At 29.7% G+C, this 20,113-nt stretch overlaps 6 protein-coding genes and 1 long non-coding RNA gene across 8 annotated transcripts in view; 4 read left to right on the top strand and 3 right to left on the bottom strand.

Moving 5' to 3' along the window:
• Window positions 1-4,556, top strand: part of LOC116432440 (uncharacterized) — a 28,773-nt gene extending 24,217 nt beyond the window's left edge. The window contains exons 7-9 of the mRNA XM_076364508.1: window positions 349-502; window positions 585-1,161; window positions 1,308-4,556. Coding sequence (XP_076220623.1) covers window positions 349-502; window positions 585-1,161; window positions 1,308-2,456 — 1,880 coding nt within the window. The 3' untranslated portion in view covers window positions 2,457-4,556. The remainder of the gene's footprint in view (window positions 1-348; window positions 503-584; window positions 1,162-1,307) is intronic.
• A 98-nt stretch (window positions 4,557-4,654) lies between these two features.
• On the bottom strand, window positions 4,655-8,604 carry Tsp2A (tetraspanin 2A). Its single transcript, XM_031982457.2, has 5 exons — window positions 8,339-8,604; window positions 7,444-7,641; window positions 6,671-6,847; window positions 6,388-6,573; window positions 4,655-5,712 (listed from the first exon to the last, which is right to left on the bottom strand). Exons 1-5 carry the CDS (start codon window positions 8,423-8,425, stop codon window positions 5,635-5,637), a joined length of 726 nt encoding a protein of 241 aa, XP_031838317.1. The 5' UTR covers window positions 8,426-8,604; the 3' UTR covers window positions 4,655-5,634.
• Window positions 8,605-9,992: 1,388 nt separating this feature from the next.
• Window positions 9,993-12,177, bottom strand: LOC143174214 (uncharacterized). Its single transcript, XR_012997989.1, has 2 exons — window positions 11,723-12,177; window positions 9,993-10,285 (listed from the first exon to the last, which is right to left on the bottom strand). It is a non-coding gene; the product is annotated as an uncharacterized LOC143174214 (long non-coding RNA).
• On the top strand, window positions 10,049-11,808 carry scf (Calumenin B scf). Its single transcript, XM_031980895.2, has 4 exons — window positions 10,049-10,198; window positions 10,502-11,069; window positions 11,189-11,304; window positions 11,381-11,808. The coding sequence occupies exons 1-4, from the start codon at window positions 10,097-10,099 to the stop codon at window positions 11,567-11,569; spliced, it is 975 nt and encodes a 324-aa protein (XP_031836755.1). The 5' UTR covers window positions 10,049-10,096; the 3' UTR covers window positions 11,570-11,808.
• LOC116428838 (uncharacterized) lies at window positions 11,926-13,116 on the top strand. Its single transcript, XM_031981013.2, has 5 exons — window positions 11,926-12,077; window positions 12,156-12,278; window positions 12,437-12,544; window positions 12,610-12,689; window positions 12,867-13,116. Exons 1-5 carry the CDS (start codon window positions 12,020-12,022, stop codon window positions 13,035-13,037), a joined length of 540 nt encoding a protein of 179 aa, XP_031836873.1. The 5' UTR covers window positions 11,926-12,019; the 3' UTR covers window positions 13,038-13,116.
• Window positions 13,117-13,635: 519 nt separating this feature from the next.
• LOC116428138 (uncharacterized) lies at window positions 13,636-18,658 on the top strand. Its single transcript, XM_031979411.1, has 6 exons — window positions 13,636-13,875; window positions 14,269-15,798; window positions 15,934-16,375; window positions 16,506-16,721; window positions 16,798-17,027; window positions 17,103-18,658. Exons 2-6 carry the CDS (start codon window positions 14,279-14,281, stop codon window positions 17,227-17,229), a joined length of 2,535 nt encoding a protein of 844 aa, XP_031835271.1. The 5' UTR covers window positions 13,636-13,875; window positions 14,269-14,278; the 3' UTR covers window positions 17,230-18,658.
• On the bottom strand, window positions 17,963-19,908 carry PolE4 (DNA polymerase epsilon subunit 4). 2 transcript variants are annotated; one of them, XM_076367804.1, is made up of 3 exons: window positions 19,417-19,908; window positions 18,952-19,098; window positions 17,963-18,107 (listed from the first exon to the last, which is right to left on the bottom strand). In XM_076367804.1, the coding sequence occupies exons 1-2, from the start codon at window positions 19,657-19,659 to the stop codon at window positions 18,952-18,954; spliced, it is 390 nt and encodes a 129-aa protein (XP_076223919.1). In that variant the 5' UTR covers window positions 19,660-19,908; the 3' UTR covers window positions 17,963-18,107. The 2 variants fall into 2 exon arrangements, with proteins under 2 accessions (XP_076223919.1, XP_031836313.1); XM_031980453.2 differs by lacking the exon at window positions 17,963-18,107 and having other exon boundaries at window positions 18,715-19,098.
• Window positions 19,909-20,113: the final 205 nt, after the last annotated feature.

Genomic DNA, 20,113 nt, shown 5'->3' with positions numbered 1-20,113 from the left:
AAATAGCAATTTATTAATTACTGTAACGATAAAATAGTTGTTTAAACGTTCTTTAAATGATCTATCATAGAACCGAATTGTGAATGGAATTTTTTTATAGCTATATTTAACTAAATTATTATATGCACTAAAATAATGCTTACTGAATCATCGCAATTCAATGAATAATTTACAAAATTTAGAAGAAACGAATTTCGAACTTATATTTTTGTATTGCAACTATATAATTTGACCTTAATGTGGTATTAAAAATTTTAGACATATATAACCGCACGACTGGTAAGCAAAATATAAAATTATGAACATTGTATTTCCTTCATTTGCATAATTTTATTTCATTGTTCTTAGGTTCCACAATTCGAAGTACGCGGAAGAATAATGGGCCCAATTCAGCACGTCCAAAATTTCGTAACAAAATCAATGAAGATTACGATAGCGGAGAAGTGCAACAAAATAAGCCACCTAAAAATCGAATCAGCACTACAGCAAGACCTGGCTATAAGTAAGTATCTTGCCAATTCCGGTTCAACCAACTGATCTAACATACAAAAAACTCTTTTTAAACGTATTACTTTATCCGGCAGAAACCGAAGCCCGCCCACAACGACGACCGAACCACCTGTTACACGACGCCGTACTGGCTTTAGGCCAAGCAACCAGCCGAATTTGCCATCAAAGCAGATCCCAAAAAACAAAATCGAGCAGCAACCAACCAATTCTAATCCTGCGCCGAAACTAAAGTTACCGAGAACGCAAGGGCGATGGTCGTACAAAACAACTCCTAAGCCAAGGGTGATCATTCGGAAACAAATAGATGATGACGAGTTGCGTTCCACACCTGAAACTGGCACCACGGAGGGTCCAGTGAACGTCGATGACAGCAAAACCACTGCGGCTTCCATTTCCACGTCTACGACAACAACATCGTCCACAACAGGCCAGGCAATTGCCGCGCAAAGGAAAATCCAGGAGCTTTCCAGTGACGAAGAATTAGACCCAAGCGAAAGCGAAGATGCACCCAGCGTTAGTGTCAGCCAAGATCAACAACATTCCGATCAAATATTGCCTGTAGAAACGCTCAATGTTGAGATCTCTACTGCGGCCGACAACGGTGATGCGTATTTTGAAATCGCTACTATTAAATCGCCGTACACTTTCCAGGTAATAATTTCGTATGAAAATATTATTAATAAGTGTTTATCATTCGAATATATTTTTATTCACAGAAATCTTCTCTTTGCTCTACTGGACTACTTTGGGTAATAAGACCTTCTAATTTTCTTAACTTTCGTTCTTTGTGTTTACAGGTTGGAACCTTGAGGAATACTCGTTACATAACCGTCACTTCGACGTTAAAGAAGTCATTTTCGACGGCAGAACCAACCAGCACGATATCGCCCACTGAACCCCTAACTGAAAATCTCTTAGCAAATACCGCAGCAGCTTATGAAACAACGTTACCATTAGACTCGGCTGTAGCCACCCTCCCAGCCATATCTCTGGAATCTGGCCAGGCGACTCCTCCGTTGGAAACATTGACGGAGACGTTCTCGACTACGCAGACCTTGTTAAAGACCCACTTATTACCAGTGATATACGGCGGTAACACAACAAAATTGACGTTAGTACAAACATACAACGTTGCACGAGTGGTCACTGCCACGAAGACCCTACCACCAATGGACATATACCAGTTCATACCCAGCAAAGCACTGAACGAATTTAACTCGAAACTCGACGAAGCGGGCAGCGAGCTGCACTTAGAATTAGATGTCGGGGACGACGACAGGGATGACGATGATATCCCTAAAAGAGTGGTAGCGCCGAACAACGACATGGACTCGGATCTGGAACCTTTCAAATCTATATCATCCTCGAAAGTGAAGTCGGATACATCGAGCAGCAGCTCCATCGAGTCCCAATTGACTCCCGATCAACTGGCGCTGTTGAAATACTTCGGTCAACAACAGCAACAACAACAGCAGCAAGTGATTACCACCTCGCGACCAATCGTCGTACTGGAGACGCTATACGAGTCTCATGTAATTCCAGTGGTGAACAACGGAAACACTTTGTACTCGACGATATCCAGGCCAGTCGGCACCGTGCCACGGACATCTTACGAATACGGAACGTCCACAGTTGCACCAGTTCTGCCACCTCAATTACCGCCGCAGCTGCCGCCGCAATTACCTCTATTCCCACAACAGCCACAGTTCACGGTGACGAGTGCACCCGTGGTCACACAAACGCTGGCAACCGTTTCCAATTCGAAAGTACTGAAGCTGACCTTTGGAGCCAAGACGGCCTACACGACACTATTTTCCAGCCGAGTAGTGCCAACTGAGGTCACAACCTATGTTACGACCACCGTGCCCGTGCAACCTTCCGTCCCTGCTTTCCCAGGCTACTATCCTCCGCCCGTCGCCTATCCACCTTTTCCTTTTGTAGGATAAGGTCTTCGAACTTTGCGCTGGCCGCGGCGAAGGATAAGTTACTCACGCATCGATGACTGGGGAATGTTTTGTTTCACGTAGACTGTTCCGAAAGTTTCGAAGATAGAAGTTTCAAACAAAGAATATATATACTTGTAATAGATTTATGACATCGTGATAAATCATCAAATATCATATTGGCAATGACTATTAACACTAGAACTACCGAACGTTTAATATGATTGATATGTAATCTTTATAAAAATTGCAACAACAGATTTTTTCGCGGTATTCGTGTATTCATTATAGCATTCGAGTGGAACTATTATATTTTTAAAATTTTTTCGGATATTCATCACTCTTAAAATATCAATAATTGAGAAATAAGAAAACTGAAACCCATCATTTTGATAGGTGTGATAGTTCTAGCGTTAATTTTAATTAACTTTTGATTAATTTATCTTATATTTTCATTAAACTATGATCTACATTCAAAAATTATTTCTATCGATGTACTTTAAGTATTAATATATTTTTGGTTCTTTAAATTTCTTTGCGATAGAATTTTTAGAGATACATTCTGATACAGATCTGATTTCGAAAATCATCATTGTTAGTAATTTCTTCTAATTTTCAAAACTTTTGGAACAGTGTCTGTATATACGAAATGCAAACGAAACAAACGTTTGCATCGAACGACGATAAAGTGATGATCGAGATAGATATTACACCAAAATTTACACCAGGAACAATGAGAATCATTGAATCAGAATTTCTGCAATGTTAAGTTTCAATGAGGTTCTTTGCTATCCAGAGATTCGACATATCTTAGCATAATCTTATTTAACGTATTTAAAACGTAGCACTTATTAGTTTAAGATAGAAATTAATGTTCTATAACTTTTGTAAAACAAGATGCACAGACAGACATGGAATTTGAACACAAACGTATATGACACATCCATTTTACGTCGTTTCTTCAATTGGTACGCAGAAAAGTAAGTAAGGCTATGTATTCGTGTGTCATGATATGACATGCTTTTCAATTGTTATTAAGTGTTCGTATTAAGAATTTTTAAACATAAAACATTTATGTAAGCATAATCGTATCGAGGAAGAAAAAATGAAAAAAAGTACAGCTAAGTAATCTTGAGTAAGATTATAGACACAAAGACTGATTATTTTTAAATGAAATCATAATGTCTACTATAGGTGCTGAATGAATTTAATTCTTGTGGATGATTTATTTAAAAGTAAACATTGCACATATTTTTTTGTTCAAATTGATTAAATATTTGAAACATGTCATATTATGATACACGAAAAATATGAAAATGATAATGTAAAGTATATGATTTTTTAATAAATCAATATCTATTTTGGTTTTACATTTAATATTAAAATATCAAACGTACAAAATATTTTCTTCTTAGTTTTCACGTTGAAAGAAAATAAGTTACATATTGAGATTAATGAAATTATGCGATAAATTTCCATGCTGTAACCATGCAAACGCACTTACAAAACTCGATAGTGTTAATTTCATTTTTCCATAATTCCCGTAATTTATTTCGGCGATACCTAAATAATAAGAAGCAAAAATATTGTTTTTCTGATAATGAAATTAAATTTTATCATTAGCCAGCTATTTAATCAAAATCACATCATAATGAAAAATACGACATTCTCAAATTGCTCTACAAAATTTAATATAAATCTTGTAAATAATCATTTATCATTTATTTCTTGCGTGTTTACAGAAACTTTTAAAATATTAATATTATTCTGTATTAAAAGATTAGATAACATATGTTTATTTTCATTTTACATATAATTAAAATAAGATTGTATATTTAAACTAACATTACTTAAAGAAAGACGCGATCATTCGTGATTATATTAAATTCATTTACATTTGGTAGTAAATATTTTGAATTTTCCAAAAAAATGTTATACTTTGCACACCGATTACACGTAGGTATTTCAAACTGTTATAAATGATGAATAATAATATTTGCATATTTAATTTGTGTACACTACAAACAAAAATAACATCCAATATCATTCTATAAATAATTATTTTAAATTACAATTTATTATTACATGCAGTTCAACGACGATTTTAACTGGTCAACAAAAAGAATTATTGTAAATAAATTATTGATCATTATAAAGTATTGTATGTATATTAAAAATTTTGTAAATAAAGTATGTAAAAATAATAAAAATTTTCCTTTATTATAATTTTAGACCAAGTATACAAAATATAATATAAACATAGAAGTAAATACCAAGCTCAGGTTATTTAAATTGTACTTTAAGCTTCTTAGTATAACACTAAAGAAAATGCTCAAGCAGTCTGATAAAAAATGTCTGTTTAACTTACATACAAATGTGAACTAATGAAATTAGGATTCATAATTATAAAAGATAACTCACAAATGAGTTCTAGGTGTTTTTACAAATTTTCCTAATTTATAATGACGAATTAGAATAAAAGTAAAAATGACAGATGTAATAGGATCTAACTCTATTTGTTCATGTGTTTTCTACGAATGTAATGTTACACTTCATGTGTGTTAAGTATTTTTAATTACAAATCTTCTGTAAAGGTGTTCAAGATACCATAATTTCTTTCTTGAAGATACTATTATAGCATATTCATGTCAAAATAAGAAATATTCATAAAGTGCTGAAGTAGACCGAGGCGAATTGGATTTTCATTTGTCAAAAACAAACATTAATAATAAAAGGTGAACGAGAATTTTTAGATTTTTCTTCTGCAAGTAATAAATAAGAAATTAGAAATATAATTTGTAATATAATAAATGTAGACTTGTTTCTTATTTCGATCCGATTCACTCTGTGACACCAATTCGCCCCGATCTACCCCGTGTACTTCTTTGAAGCTTTAATGTAATTAGAACTGAGAAAAATTGTCACGTTTTGTCAATGATTAAGACATCAATTTAATTTGACAATATTATTATATGTATGGTGACGTTAATCCTTATAAATCCAACGTATTATGTATATAAATCGCTTTTTCAGTGATTATAATAACCAAAATTAATTAAAGGCAGTGAATGAAAAGATCAAAAGGTAGTAAAAAAATATTGCAATTTTCAATTTATGTAATAAATAATGCTTCGTATGTATAGTATAGTGTTAACCAATTTCTAAAACTCACTAATGAAAATTAACGTTTGAACGTAACGGATTCCTCTTCCTTTTTAATTGCGCGAACGAGCGTCAGGCTTAGAGCAGCGATTATTACCTGCAAACGATAAACGTATTACATATATATGTATGTATGTATTACATATATCTGATACACTTTTCATTTATTTAAACTCTTCACATAATCACCTTAAAAATAACAAAATTTATTAAATATAAATTGTAATCATAATTAATGAATACCAGATAGTTTTCGATTACATAGAAATTTTTGTAAATTTTCATTTCAAATATAAAGAAAAAATTTGTTAATAGTCTAACACTGAAATTACTGTATCGATATTACAAACATTGAAAAAAATTAATACCTATGTAAAACTGTACATTTTTCTTTTTCTACTATTTTAGAAATTTTGCTAATTGTTTTATTTATTGTTATATAAGAAATATCTTTCTTTATAGTTCGCAAAATAACTCGGACTTCTTTTTCAGATTTTGAACAGTGTTTTCTATCTTTTCCATCCATCTTCTTATAAATCAAAAATTTGTAAAATTATTTACATGTATAATGAAACAATTTACTGAAAATTCTATAATTCGCTAGACAGAATCCTCGTTTAAACATATTATACACATATCAAATATTTATTTTTAAGAAACGAAATCTCGAATAATGAATTTTATTTTTCATATTTTATTTGTCTTCCTTTCATTTAGAAAAGTTGAATGTATTACACTCCAAATAATAAATGACGAAATATTTTTGACTTACATGAAGCATGCACAAAGCCAATGCCAGACCGGCCAGCCATCCTGATCTACCTTCCAAAAACCAAGAAATTTCTTCAACGCAGCCGTGAAAGAAGGCGTTCCCAGTAACCGTGTCTCTACATTCATTGGGTAATGGTTTCTTTAAGATCAAATAATCCCTTGGTCCATCAGCACCACAACAGCCAATCTATTATTAAATTTCTTAATTATCTCTAGACAAATTATCTCTTATCAAAGACAGCAGTGTATCTGTTCTCTAATAACCAATACACATATTATCTTACACTTTGCTGAATTAATTGCAGAATATACGTTGCTCTGTCATCGTAGTAGTTGTTGATGAGAGCATGCATTGACTTTCTTATAAGAGGTTGAATTTGACTATCATAAGTAGAATAATCAAGAAGTATTGCTGTTCCTACCAAGCCCAAAACGTAGCAGACTAATTGTAAACCCACAAACTAAAAAAGGAATTAAACGCAATAGTTAATTGTTAATGTTCTGATATTATGTTACCTATAATACAATGTTATCTTTACTCATTTTATATTCCAAATGGGTTTCTTTATTGATTTATGTCAAATAAATTATTACAAACATTTATAAAGTTAGCGATGCATTAAATAAAGTGGTTGAATTATTTGATGATATAATATTGAAATCACTACAAGTTTCCATGTAATGTATCCTACACTGCTTTCGATTGCGCGTTTAAGTTCTCTATAGTTTCTAAAAATAACATTTTCAGTCTGAAGCAGCGTGTTGCGAGAGCGATAAAGTCGCTTTTAACGAAAAATTGTAGGAGGAACTGATAGATGTTTATACAGAAACAATATGGTCTGTGCTATCATAGATCGTGCATCATTTGCAAAAATATTGAACACGAATACTGGACATTTGTAATTAAAGCACATAAGAAACGTAAAATTAATATTACTAAAAAACCTTACCCATTAGAAACTTGTAGTATCTGATAACACTGATTCGCAAAATAGCTCATATATTTTATATAATAATTTCAATTAGTTGACTTAATAATGTAATGTTTATGCCTTACGATGAAAAGGCCGAGGATATGTTCCATAAGAGCAACGCCGCAACCGATGAATGTAACGATTACGACAAATATTGAAGCGGCAAGTAGAATATAAATGCCAATGTAAAATTCATAAATATCAAGGAAATCGACCCACTCTTGGAAACCTGGATCCAGCCTCAGCCACATGCACAACCCAAACATAGAGCTCCCGAGTAGCTAGTAAAAAATGTAAATAAAATGAAATATTTTAAAGAGTTAAAGACAAATCGATTTTTTCTTAATCGATCACATTCATTTCTTTATGCAAAATTACATCTTCGACTAAAAATATACATCAACATTAAGTAAACAGAATGTTCTTCTATTCGATAGAAATTTTCTTGAATAAAGAACAAACTAGAATGTCCACGCATACATTTTATCGCATAGTTTAACTTAATATTTTTTAATTCACTAGGAGTTAAAGACTCATATTCGTCACGCTGATAAACTCTGATATGATTGGTACGCCGTGATCTGACTCATATTGATTCGTATGTAACGAAGATGTATGTATGTTGCAATAAGACTCGTTCCGATCTAAATTGCCTCGGTAGACACATTTAACTAGTATTGCGTAAACGCTAACAATAAGAATCGTTCATGGTATAAAGAGCATCTTGTTGTATACAAACTACAATGATGTTCCAATAATAAAGTTTGCGTGATAGAAAGATTTAAAGAAATTTTAAAATCATTATAAATACATCATTCATTTTCTATTCAATTCTTTTTAATATGTATTTAATTCTTCTTTTCAAGTTACTCAAATTAATGAAAAGCAAAGTCTCCTTGAAAGTGTCAACAATAATTTGTTTCATTATTCCTGTCAACGAATATTTTAGCATTTATTTTCATTTTTCCCCGTACTTACCCATATAATGGCATTTAAGCAAAAAATGGTAAATTTAATACACTGAATTCGTTGCTCCAATTGGGGCGCGGAGGATTTAGCAACCATTATTTTAAATTGTCAGTTTCAACACTTGTATACTATTAATGTGATTGCAAAACACAATTAAAAATATCTTCTTCTTTCACGTAAGAGTCACTGGATGAGATAGTATCAACGTATAAACGTGGGTACTGAGTTACGGACGTAGCTGTCGACGGATACCTGAAACTTCCACCTAGTATTCTCTTTATCGCCGACAAATATAAGATAACTGGATAAGCACGTCCTAGATAAAAAAAATCGTTGCAAGTGAATCATTCACACAACAGAAAATTATCATTGAAGAAACGACTTAAAGAGAAAATTTGCAGGCACCTGTTATAGTCATCTCAAAATCAATGTGCCGTTAAAAATGAATTTTTGTATCATCAATAACTACAGCCTATATAGGTACTTAACAAGTAGATAACAGAGTAACTACACCTTACCGAACTTAATCACAGACAGATGTATTTAACCCCAAATAAAAAAAAAATGGTGTCTTTAATCAGTAAAAAATTTTATTCTTGTTCGTATGTATACAAAAATATACATTAACTAGAATGTAACATTAACAGTTCTTACATTTACTAGAACACAAATAATGATATATTATTTATTTCCAATGATGTATTAAAAAATGATCACATGTAATAGACGATTTTACTTTCTGAGTTGATGAAAAAAATGTTAAGACTTTAACTTCGAAGTCTCCCACAGGAAATCGAAGTATCTTTACAGATGTAAGATCTAAATATAGATTTAAGATTCCGGATGTATGTATACAGATTCTGTCGGCGTTGTCATCTCCTAGCTAGACAACGGTAGCTTAATTAAGAGTAATAATTAAGTAATCGCATACTGAGTAGTTGAATTTTATGCCTCGAATGAGTTAAATGAACAATTAATATCAGGACAATAATAAATAAACTTCGAAGTTAATAAACTAATACAAATAAATTAATATGCTTAAATTAATCAACAGAAATATATACAAATAATTTATAAACGCTCTAAAATTATACAATGAGAAAAGAGAAAACAAAGGTTTAAACGCAATTTAAATATTCAGCAGTTCTTAATCGCATAAACAAAATAATAATACTCTGTTCACTCACTATTAATTATCATTATATTCCTCAATTAAAAAGGAACCATCAATGATTAGAAAATTATCATTAACCGTATCATGAACCGTTTATAACGTAAACATCTCACGACCAGCGATGAGATTTTTAAATGATTAAAAAAAAGCATTTACAAAGAAAAAGTATAATTTGATTAATTTTGTTTTAAATGAAGAACTGTACAATAAATGTTCGTATTTATGTTAAATTTCTTTAGAAATAATAACATAGCCCAGTTATACGTGTATAGGCGGACTGATTATGTAGTGTTCGGTCAACCGACATCCTCCACAACCACGTGTAACTCGGTCATGGTGTTTGCGATATGGAGCAACGACGTTCCAGCATCAGCATCAGAAATGGTTTCTGAAACGAATATGTAGCTGAGAAGTGGGGGTGCAGCGTGAAGCAAGATATTAAGCTTTGCTGATGTGGAAGCCGACTAAACTACATGGGAGGTTCTGAAATTTCCTTCATCAACATTGTCATCGACATTTTTTAGTGTTTAGTGCCAAAAAACTCTTTGCTTACCGGTTTTCGGTAGCTACTCTTCATTCAGTTTTTGTGTGTTATGCAAGGACTCATGCTTCTCCAAATTCTGATAGGTTTTTCTGTGTTGGCGACGGCGATTCCAAAGCCGGAGAACGAACACAAATCACGAATCATCAATTCGGTTTGTCTTTGAGTTTACAATCTTAAAATTCTTTAAAAATATATATTCCAACATAAGTGTTTGTTTTCTCGTTTAATTTTTTTTTCTCTGTAACGTAATTTTTTATTTTCTACTTATAACCTCGGTTAGCATGTGTATTTTATATAATACTTTTCATAGTAATATAAAACAAAGCATAGTTTTTATGCTGTTTCCTATTTTGAGAAATGATATTTAAATTATCAATGATTCTTTACTATTAATATCACATGTCTATTTATTCATTTTTAGTTTGTATTTTTTGAAAAAAGTATTTCATTTTAGGAGCCAAGTGAGGAAGAACATTTTGTCAAATCTCAACATAATCCAGCTTATGATCATGAAGCATTTCTTGGTGAAGAAGCAAAAACGTTTGATCAACTTACTCCTGAAGAAAGCACAAGAAGATTAGGAATAATAGTTGACAAAATAGACAAGGATAAAGATGGTTATGTTACTGGAGAAGAACTTAAAGATTGGATACGTTATACCCAACAACGTTACATAAGAGATGATGTTGAAAGACAATGGAGATCTCATAATCCAGAAGGAAAAGAAAAACTTCCATGGACGGAATATATGGCAATGGTTTACGTAGATGTGGATGAACATGAATTAGAAAATCAAAAAAAATCTAATGATAATACATTTTCATATGCATCTATGCTTAAAAAGGATCGCAGACGTTGGACATCTGCAGATTTAGATGGCGATGATGCTCTTACAAAAGAAGAATTTGCTGTTTTCCTCCATGCAGAAGAAGCTGATCATATGAAAGATATTCTAATATTGGAAACTATCGAAGATATCGATAAGGATGGGGACAGCAAAATATCTCTTTCAGAATACATAGGTATATATTTTGCTTTTTTTTTAATTTTGTGTATACCAGTAACTCCTAAAAGTTTTCTGTAAAAAAATAATTCTTTTTAATTTAATTATTTATAGTGAGTAAAGAAATTATTATTACAGGTGAAATGTATGACGGTACAGATGCTAAAGAGGAACCAGAATGGGTGAAAAATGAAAAGGAACATTTTTCTATGTATCGTGATAAAGATGGCGATGGTTTCTTAGATTTTGAAGAGGTAAATCATTTTACATCAGAGAAAAACATTTGTACATTATACTAGAAAGTTAACTAAACTTTTAATCCCTGCTCAGGTTAAAGCCTGGATTAATCCAGCAGATTTTGACCATGCAGAGGTTGAATCTCGACATTTAATATATGAAGCTGATACAGATGCAGATCAAAAACTTACTAAAGAAGAAATATTAGAAAAGTACGATGTTTTTGTCGGCTCTCAAGCAACTGACTTTGGAGCAGCATTAGCCAGACATGATGAATTTTAACAAAAAGATAACAGAGATATCTCAAATAACATTTTTGTGAACAAAATAAAAGATACTTTTAGTACATATAAAAAATGTATAAAGCATTTACAAAAAATATTTATCTTTATTAGTAGGCTAAGAATTTTTTTATAATGCCTGACTTCAACTTACCTCGTAACATTACTTCTAAAAATACTTACACCTTTTAATAATGTAAATATATATTACTCATTTTAATAAATCACAATTATTTTAAATATATTTTGTTTCTTATTGAACCACAGAAAACATGGTTTTTCAAGTTGCACATTGTTGGAAATAAACTTGTCTAATACTATAGTACAAGTATTTTATCAGATAAGTGGCACATCACTATGATGATTATTTTTATCAGATAACTCATATATCTAGAATGATTTGATTAGTACAGAATATGACAGCATTGGAAAGTGAGGACTAAATGTCAAAATGAAAAAGATAAACTTAAATATTCTTGTAATATTGTATATTACATCTGTAGTGCTAGGTAAGTATGCTAAAATTGTTTGAATTCTGTAGAATTGTCAAAATATTATCAAAAATTTATCTGTGATACACTTTACAGCTGATGATGCACCACGCTGCTTTCAATTTACATGGATAGTACCAACAGATGACAATAAACCTGATAAATTTAATTGTTCTATATCTAAGAATGCTCCTTGTGTTGCGCCTGTATTCAGAACAGGTAAAATTATGTAGATTTATCATACGAATACTTTTTATATTGACATAACTTTGTCATCATCAGAATTAATATTCAATTTAAGCATTAAAAAATTATACATTACTTAATAAAATTGTATTAATAAGTAAAGAAAATATTTAAAATTTTAAAAACTTTAGATAAATTACCAACTATACCTGAACTGTTAGAGCAGCAGGAAAATACAACTTGTCTTTTGACAACTGGCAGTGTTTGTGTGAAATACACTTTTATGTTCAATAATGACAGTAAGTATAATAAACTAAAATAAAAAAGAAAGAAGTCATTTCTAAGAGAATAAATTTAATTGTAGTAGTGAATATATCATCGTTTTGTGGTAAGATAGTAGAAGACCATGTATCAGCTATCACATCAGGATGTTATCAACAACAAGTAAGTAAATTTTTAATAAATAAAAGGACTTTATATAATATAATACATATGAAACAGATATATTGATTAGAAAATTTATTGCTAAATAATGAATATAATTAAATATTATATAAATTAAATTAAATACATTTGACAATTGTATTAAATTTAATCTATACCATTTATATCTTTTAACAGCTAGATGGTCATACAATTGAAGTTTGTGCTTGCAAAACTAAAAGAGGAAAAGACATATGCAATGCATCAGTTAATATAACTTATTCTGGATTTCTATTATTAATAACTTTATTATTTACATCCATAAATATTAGTTATAAAGGTTCTCTAACAACATTTTGTAATATGTAGATTTTGATATAAGTTTAATTACAATAACTAAAACAGTAGTTTACAGTGCCTTTATTATATAACGTATAATGTTTTATTTATAATTTGCATTTACATTGTAAAATTCTGTAATTATCAGTATAAATAAAACTTGTTTGATACAAAAAAATTGAATATTATATCAAATAATTAAGGAGGAAATATAATTCAAAATATCGCATTCTAAAAAAAAATCAGCAAATGTCACAGTTTAATCACAATTTACACAAAGTTTATATAATTATGGTTTCTGGATTAATTTGTACTTGTAAATGATAACAAATTAATACAATAATGAAATGTTTAAAAGTTGAACTTGAGGAAAACGATAAAACAGTAGTACCAAATTGATTCGGTACATTCTAGTAAAAAGATTGAATAACTTCCATGCACATATGTTATTAAAATTATTTAGAAATAACCAAGTTTAATTATTTCAATAAAGCATATAAAATAAGTTTATTAAACTAATATAGTTTGTTAATAAAAAGTACGTTACAGTCTATTTGAAGCCATAATGATTAAGTAATTGGACATCCGTTTATCTAGGAACTTTTCGCAACAGTCATATATATGCATATATGTATGTAGGTACATGGATGTGTGTATACAGAAAGAAAACTATTTATGTGATCCGTTTATGAATCTGAGGTAGTGCAGTTCACGACAAATACAGTGACTGATTTTGTATTAACCACATGATATATAATTTAATATTACACATATCTGAGAAGTGCAGTATTCGTCTTGCAATGTGTTAAATAGTTGTTTTAAATACAATGTAAATGGATACTCAACACTAGTATACTTGCCGATGAAAGTAAGTATTACATCTGCCTATACACCTGCTGTGATTTCACAGTGAAATATTTCTTTTAGGTTATTAAAATACATAAAATCAATCTTTATATTATTAACAACCTAAGTTATATTATTTTATTGGAAAATTACTTTATCGATAATTGAATACTTATACATTGTTTTCACATCCCATAGTATAGTCTACTTTAATATTTCTAAGTTTATTCAAAAAAGATAACAAAAATTTCATAGATATTACAATATAATTCATTTGTAATAGCAACAAAAATTCTTATATTTTATAAAATATATTTTTTCTGTAAAATGTTATGTTTTATTTCACAAGGAATAATATATATCTTATGATATATGTGAGTGAGTTTTATATACAAATATTGTTCCTTTTTTATAGAGATCACAATATGGCAGAACAACAACAATCGCCTCCTGGCTTTAAGCACATGTCCTTAGATAAAATTATTGAAACTATGACTGCTGATTTAGAAAGCTCCAATGGTCATTACCTCCAGTTTGGTATAAACTCACAACAAACTACGTCTCATAATTGGGGAGATTATTCATCAGGCCAAACAAGACATTATATTACTAGTCAATCACCGCACCCTACTTCACCTGCAATGCAATCAATGACACCAATGAATACTCCTTTATATATGCAAGATATGTCGAATTATGATTCTACCGCAGAGTCCATTTATTTTCCATCTCAAACAGTGAATCATTTAGGTATCAATGAAAACAATGACTTGATAGGTACAATAGATGTTGGAGGAGGCAATTACATTAATGTAATATATGGAAATGCTTCTCAAATCATGGCAGAGCAATGTCAGTTTTCAAATATAACGTCATATAGAAACCAAAACATAATTGACAGAGAATATGGTCTTTTTAACGATAGACATATTACAGTACCATCTGATTTGCCAACACAAAACTTTAATGGCAAACAGTTAATCGATAATTTAGTTGGTAATTGGGTACCAAATCAATCTGGTACATATAGTCCCTTTGGTAGTTCCCCAAATGTAACTCCAATACCACAATCATCCTCTGATATTAGAGAACCAGAAGAATTACCTAGGAGTTCCACAGATTCTCAGCATAAGAAACCTCGTGCGATAGCAGAAGTAAAACCTATGCGACCATCTTATTCAGATGTATTGACAAAATCTGCTCCAGCTACACCATCTCCTTTAACAGTTCAATCGATAAAACCAAAACCTGAATCTATGAATAAAAAGATATCCAATAAAAATTCAAAAAACAAATCTAAATCCGCTGTATTGAAGAGACAAAATTCATCTGGAAGTGATGACCATAATTCTCCAAAGCTACAAGTACCACGAAAGATCTTAGAAAAGAATAATTCGAATCTTCCACGGCGATGGGTGTCACTAGACAATCTAGGTTTGCAAACTGAATCTCATGAAATAAATACTTTTGATAGATCTAATCAATTTGAAAAGAAAAAAATGTCTAAAACACTTAAGAAAACAGAGAAAGGAGAAACACTTAATAATTCAAAAATTCAAAATAGTAATTCTAAATCTGTTGGAAATATTCCAAAACGTCCTATACAAATAAATAATAATTTAAACACAATAAATACATCCAGTCAAACTGTTTCTCTTGAAAAAATGGAGAAAAATCAACAAGTCATAAATAAAACATGTAAAGAAGAAAAGAAAATTGTTAAAGAAAAAAATTCCAAACGTTTCCAAGCTGAAAAAGCGCAGCAAATTAAAAAAGCTCAAAGAAATCGCAGGCGAGAAAACAGAGAATCACCAGTGAAAGATTTATGTAAAAATTTAAATAAATATGCTAGCCGTTGGTGTAAAATTGGATTAAAAATATTTCATTGGCTATTACACTTAGTATCTGATGTAGTTAGTATGAGTGCCAATCTTATTATTCAACTGTAAGTAATACATAATACAAAGTAGTCTTGAAACTATTTTTATTATAAACTATTTTTTACTATAATACTATGAATTAAATATACTTACGAATTTTTAAAAATGCAATAAAAAATATTTATTTATTTTTGTTTCAGTGGTAAATGTGGATGGTATCATACCATACTTTATTTAAAATACTTGTGGGTTTACTTAGCTATGACATTTTCCAAAATTCGTATTTTAAATGCTGTTGGTAAACAATTAGATAATTGGTTTGGTAACAGCAAATTTGCATTTTGGCGTAAAATAAGAGCTAAAAGTGAAGAAAAAGAAGAAAATAGTAATTGGATACGTGGTGGTCTTGAAACTAATATCGCATTACCTAGCACTGGCGAAGAAGCTATGAAAAGATTATTAGCTTGTAAAGGAAAGGACCCTTATAGTATACTTGGTGTAACACCAACGTGTTCAGATGATGATATTAAGAAATATTATAAAAGACAGGCTTTCTTAGTTCATCCTGACAAAAATAATCAGCCAGGCGCAGAGGAAGCATTCAAAATACTTGTACACGCGTTTGATATAATTGGCGAACCGGTACTACAATCTTCTGTACTGATTGTAACGAATCTATAATGAACGTTTTTCAGAATACTATATAAAAACGAATTTTTTTCTGAACGAAATATAGTTGTAATGTAATCACATTTTTCTTTTAATATCTTAGGAACGCAGACAAGCTTTTGATCAAACTAGACAAGTAGAAGCAGCTTGGGGCGAATTAAGTGATTTGCTCTCTCAACTTCATAGAAAAATGGAACAGGCAGCAAATACAATAAGGTGCACAAATTGTGGCTTGAGGCACAAAAGAATTCCTACACAACGTCCTTGTTACGCAGCGCGATTTTGTGCTCAATGTAAAATACGTCATAGCGCGAAAGAAGTAAATATTGAAAAAGCTCTTAGATGAGTGTCCACTGAATTTTCCTCCTAAATAGATTATTAAAATTTTTGAACAGGGAGACATTTGGGCAGAATCTCGTTTAATGGGTTTTCTTTGGCATTACTATGCCTGTATGGAAGGAGCAGTATATGATGTTACTGATTGGGCAGCTTGTCAAGCTGGTAACTTAAAACATCTAAGAGCCAATACACATAGCATTCAATATAGAATCGTTTTGGGTCAGCGACCACCATCGCAAACAACTAACTGTGGTAAAAAGAGACAACAAATAGATCCAAACACGAGGTACAATTTAAAACTTATATAAAGAAAATACGTGAAAGTGGTTTGTAAATTTATCATAATTTTTCTGTTAAATAGTGAAGCAGATTTTGAGGACTTTTTAAATAATTTATATAACCATAGTAAATCCGGAACTTCAAGCGCACCAGGAGATCAAAACTCCTTTAGAGATTGTAAGCGGCGTAAAACTAAACGTAAGAAGTAAAGATGGCAAGTTACTTCTTAATCTTTTAGTATTCTTTATGTATAATTACACGGTAATATACATACTTCTCTAACAAACTTTCATATTCTTGAAACAAATGTCGATAATATTCAGTGATTTTTAGCACAATATACAAATTGTATTAGAAAAAGCTCTAAAACAAGATACATAAAATTTGTTAAAATTAAAATTTACTTTAAATACAAATACAAAAAGTACATTATATGTACGTTATGTTAAATATAATAAAAATGTTTGAATGCGTTATAAATTACAATTTAAAAAAAAATGAGATTAATTTTGAACTTAAATATTAGGAGAATTTTGTCTGGAATATTAATCATTTTCATATTATATTTCTAATACAGATTAAAGATTGGAGAAGAGAGAAGTATTGAAAAATTAATAATTACAACACTTGTTGAACTATAAATGACCCTTTAATTTATCCTAAATATAATACTCATTATTAATATTACAGTAGTATTTTAACATAATGTGCAAACCGAAGCTGCATCGATTTGCTTTCATTTCAATGAAACTGAAAAGCAATGAAAAAAATTCAAGAATTGTATATCACAAAACACATGAAATATGGCGTCTACTTTCAGTAAAGTATCAATTTACCTATGCGATATGAGTATATAGAATCTTTTCATTATATGTTATATGAATTTTCATAACATGCTTTACATTTTTTTTCATTTTTCAATGACAGTCAAAATAGTAGTCTCCGCATGTAATTGATGTATATATTAACAATGTTATACAAGTAATAGTCCATGTCCGCCGATATTATAAGTTTCTGCATCATCATTATTTACTGTGAGCCATGATCTCTGAATATTTATAATTGGTAGCCTGGTAGCCTATAAAAACTAAAATAATTGGCGTTGTATAAAATAAGACTGATTTTTTTTCTTTCTTTGTTATTCATAAGTTATATACTAGATAGAAATGTTTAAAATACTCTACTTCATGTTCTTTGACATATAAATTGAAAAAATGAATGAATTTATTCTTTTAAATTGCATGCAAATGCTATAACTATTTAAACTTCAACCTGCGGATAATTGTAATGTACAAATTTCATTCTGCATCATACAAGGTACACTACAAATAATACAATTAACAAAAGTAAGGTAAAATATACGTAGAAATTAATGAATGGGTTATAAAACATTTATTTATGTTTCTTTTGTATAATAAAACTGTGCAATTCTTTGTATGTGCAGATGAAATTATAAAATGTGTATTCAATGAGTTTTATAATGGAAATACACATATTAGATAAACAGCTTATAAATTTTAGTGTAAGTATAGTAAAATATTTTCAGCTGATATCTTTATCTCCATTATTGAAAAAAAATAACTATGTTTTTTGAGCTTAAGAATTCATAATAAAGCACCTTTATGTAATTTTCATGTACATTTTGTGTTTTTATTTCACAAAATTTTTACCACTGAATGAATGAATACAATAAGATTCTTTTTGGTGAAATTTAAGAATTATTTTTATTTGAATAAAATATTTAAAACGTTAAACATGTGAATTTTTTCATTTTATACATATTACATATATACCATAGGTATGTTTACATATTTTACAATATTTGTAAGTTTTTGTTTTAATATAAAAATATATCTATCACAAAACATATACGTATCTATGACTATTAGTATCATTATTATATTACATCAAGTATACAAACTAAAGGTCACCTAATTGTAATTTAGCATTCCTTCCAAAAATACAAGTGCATCAACGTTATTGATTGCGCTTTCTACATCTCGTTTTTGTACAGTCTTTTTTTTCATCTGTGCTGTATATTTATATGATTCTTTAGCAAGGGAATCAATAAAAAGTTCCTGCAATAAAAATTAATATTAATAGCTATAGTTAAAACTAGATTAAAATTATATTAAGAGAGTTAAAATTTTTAAGATTTTATTTTTTACTGATACAGCAGATAGTTAAGAGTACTGGTACAATAAAATGAATTTTACATTTTATATTTTTCAGATCTAATTCAGATACTAATTTCATAAAAATAAAATTTCATATATATATAAGGCTAATAATATAAATATAAATATAAATGTACAAATATAAAAGTAATGAGAAATTAATCAGTGTAACTATTACATTGTAATTATACTGATACATAATAAATAATTTGTAACTACCGTAGATTTTGCAATTAAAAAAACAGCTTCTTGGTTAATCATATTCACTTCAGGATCCATTTTTATAATAGTTTTTATTCTGCCTAATGGTAGTTTTACTAATTTTTCTTTCTGTTCTTCATCGGTACGTGCATTATTCTCAATTTCTTCTTGAAAATCTTGAGAATTTTCTGCTCCCGTACTAATATTACTTTCGTTTAATTCCCTATCACTTATATTGCTTTCATTTTCAAAATTTGCCATGTCTACATTAATTCACAGTGAAAGGTAAACGTTCTCTGATAGACAAAACAAGTTTAAGTGTGTTCGAAATATAGCTAAAATAATATTGATAATATCAATCACGATACATTTTTAAACGCCTTCTAAATTTAATTTATAATTTTAAATTACAAATTATCAAGTTAAGAAAACAAATTATATAACTACTCGTTCTTTTATATGTAAATAAATACTGAAGCATCAATCTTGGCGCTCCAAACTAACCATTGAATATCAGTGTCTGAGAAAGAATTTCTATTTACTATAATAACATTCAATAATCATGTATTAAAACATATTCTAACTATACTCATTGGTGTACATCACATGATTATTTTTAATTTGTAGTTAACTTTGTAAAAATTTAAATATATCGAGAACTAGAATTTAAAAGAGATTATTATAAATTATGGTATATTATACAATTATCTTATTC

This window comes from Nomia melanderi, chromosome 1, assembly GCF_051020985.1.
Source record: "Nomia melanderi isolate GNS246 chromosome 1, iyNomMela1, whole genome shotgun sequence".
Classification (NCBI taxonomy): Eukaryota; Metazoa; Arthropoda; class Insecta; order Hymenoptera; family Halictidae; genus Nomia; species Nomia melanderi.
This window is presented reverse-complemented; position numbering and strand designations above follow the sequence as displayed.

Bases quoted from the DNA above. Each gene is read 5' to 3' on its own strand.
- Tsp2A (XM_031982457.2), bottom strand. From the start codon at position 8,425: ATGGTTGCTAAATCCTCCGCGCCCCAATTGGAGCAACGAATTCAGTGT. The intron at 7,642-8,338 runs GTAAGTACGGGG...ATTTTTTACTAG, and splicing joins GCTTAAATGCCATTATATGG to CTACTCGGGAGCTCTATGTT. The intron at 5,713-6,387 runs GTAAGTCAAAAA...TATCGTTTGCAG, and splicing joins TGGCTTTGTGCATGCTTCAT to GTAATAATCGCTGCTCTAAG.
- LOC116428138 (XM_031979411.1), top strand. From the start codon at position 14,279: ATGGCAGAACAACAACAATCGCCTCCTGGCTTTAAGCACATGTCCTTA. The intron at 15,799-15,933 runs GTAAGTAATACA...TTTTTGTTTCAG, and splicing joins GCCAATCTTATTATTCAACT to TGGTAAATGTGGATGGTATC. The intron at 16,376-16,505 runs GTACTACAATCT...TTAATATCTTAG, and splicing joins TTGATATAATTGGCGAACCG to GAACGCAGACAAGCTTTTGA.
- LOC116428838 (XM_031981013.2), top strand. From the start codon at position 12,020: ATGAAAAAGATAAACTTAAATATTCTTGTAATATTGTATATTACATCT. The intron at 12,078-12,155 runs GTAAGTATGCTA...TACACTTTACAG, and splicing joins TATTACATCTGTAGTGCTAG to CTGATGATGCACCACGCTGC. The intron at 12,279-12,436 runs GTAAAATTATGT...TAAAAACTTTAG, and splicing joins TGCGCCTGTATTCAGAACAG to ATAAATTACCAACTATACCT.
- scf (XM_031980895.2), top strand. From the start codon at position 10,097: ATGCAAGGACTCATGCTTCTCCAAATTCTGATAGGTTTTTCTGTGTTG. The intron at 10,199-10,501 runs GTTTGTCTTTGA...ATTTCATTTTAG, and splicing joins AATCACGAATCATCAATTCG to GAGCCAAGTGAGGAAGAACA. The intron at 11,305-11,380 runs GTAAATCATTTT...ATCCCTGCTCAG, and splicing joins GTTTCTTAGATTTTGAAGAG to GTTAAAGCCTGGATTAATCC.
- PolE4 (XM_076367804.1), bottom strand. From the start codon at position 19,659: ATGGCAAATTTTGAAAATGAAAGCAATATAAGTGATAGGGAATTAAAC. The intron at 19,099-19,416 runs GTAGTTACAAAT...TTTTTATTGCAG, and splicing joins TTTTAATTGCAAAATCTACG to GAACTTTTTATTGATTCCCT.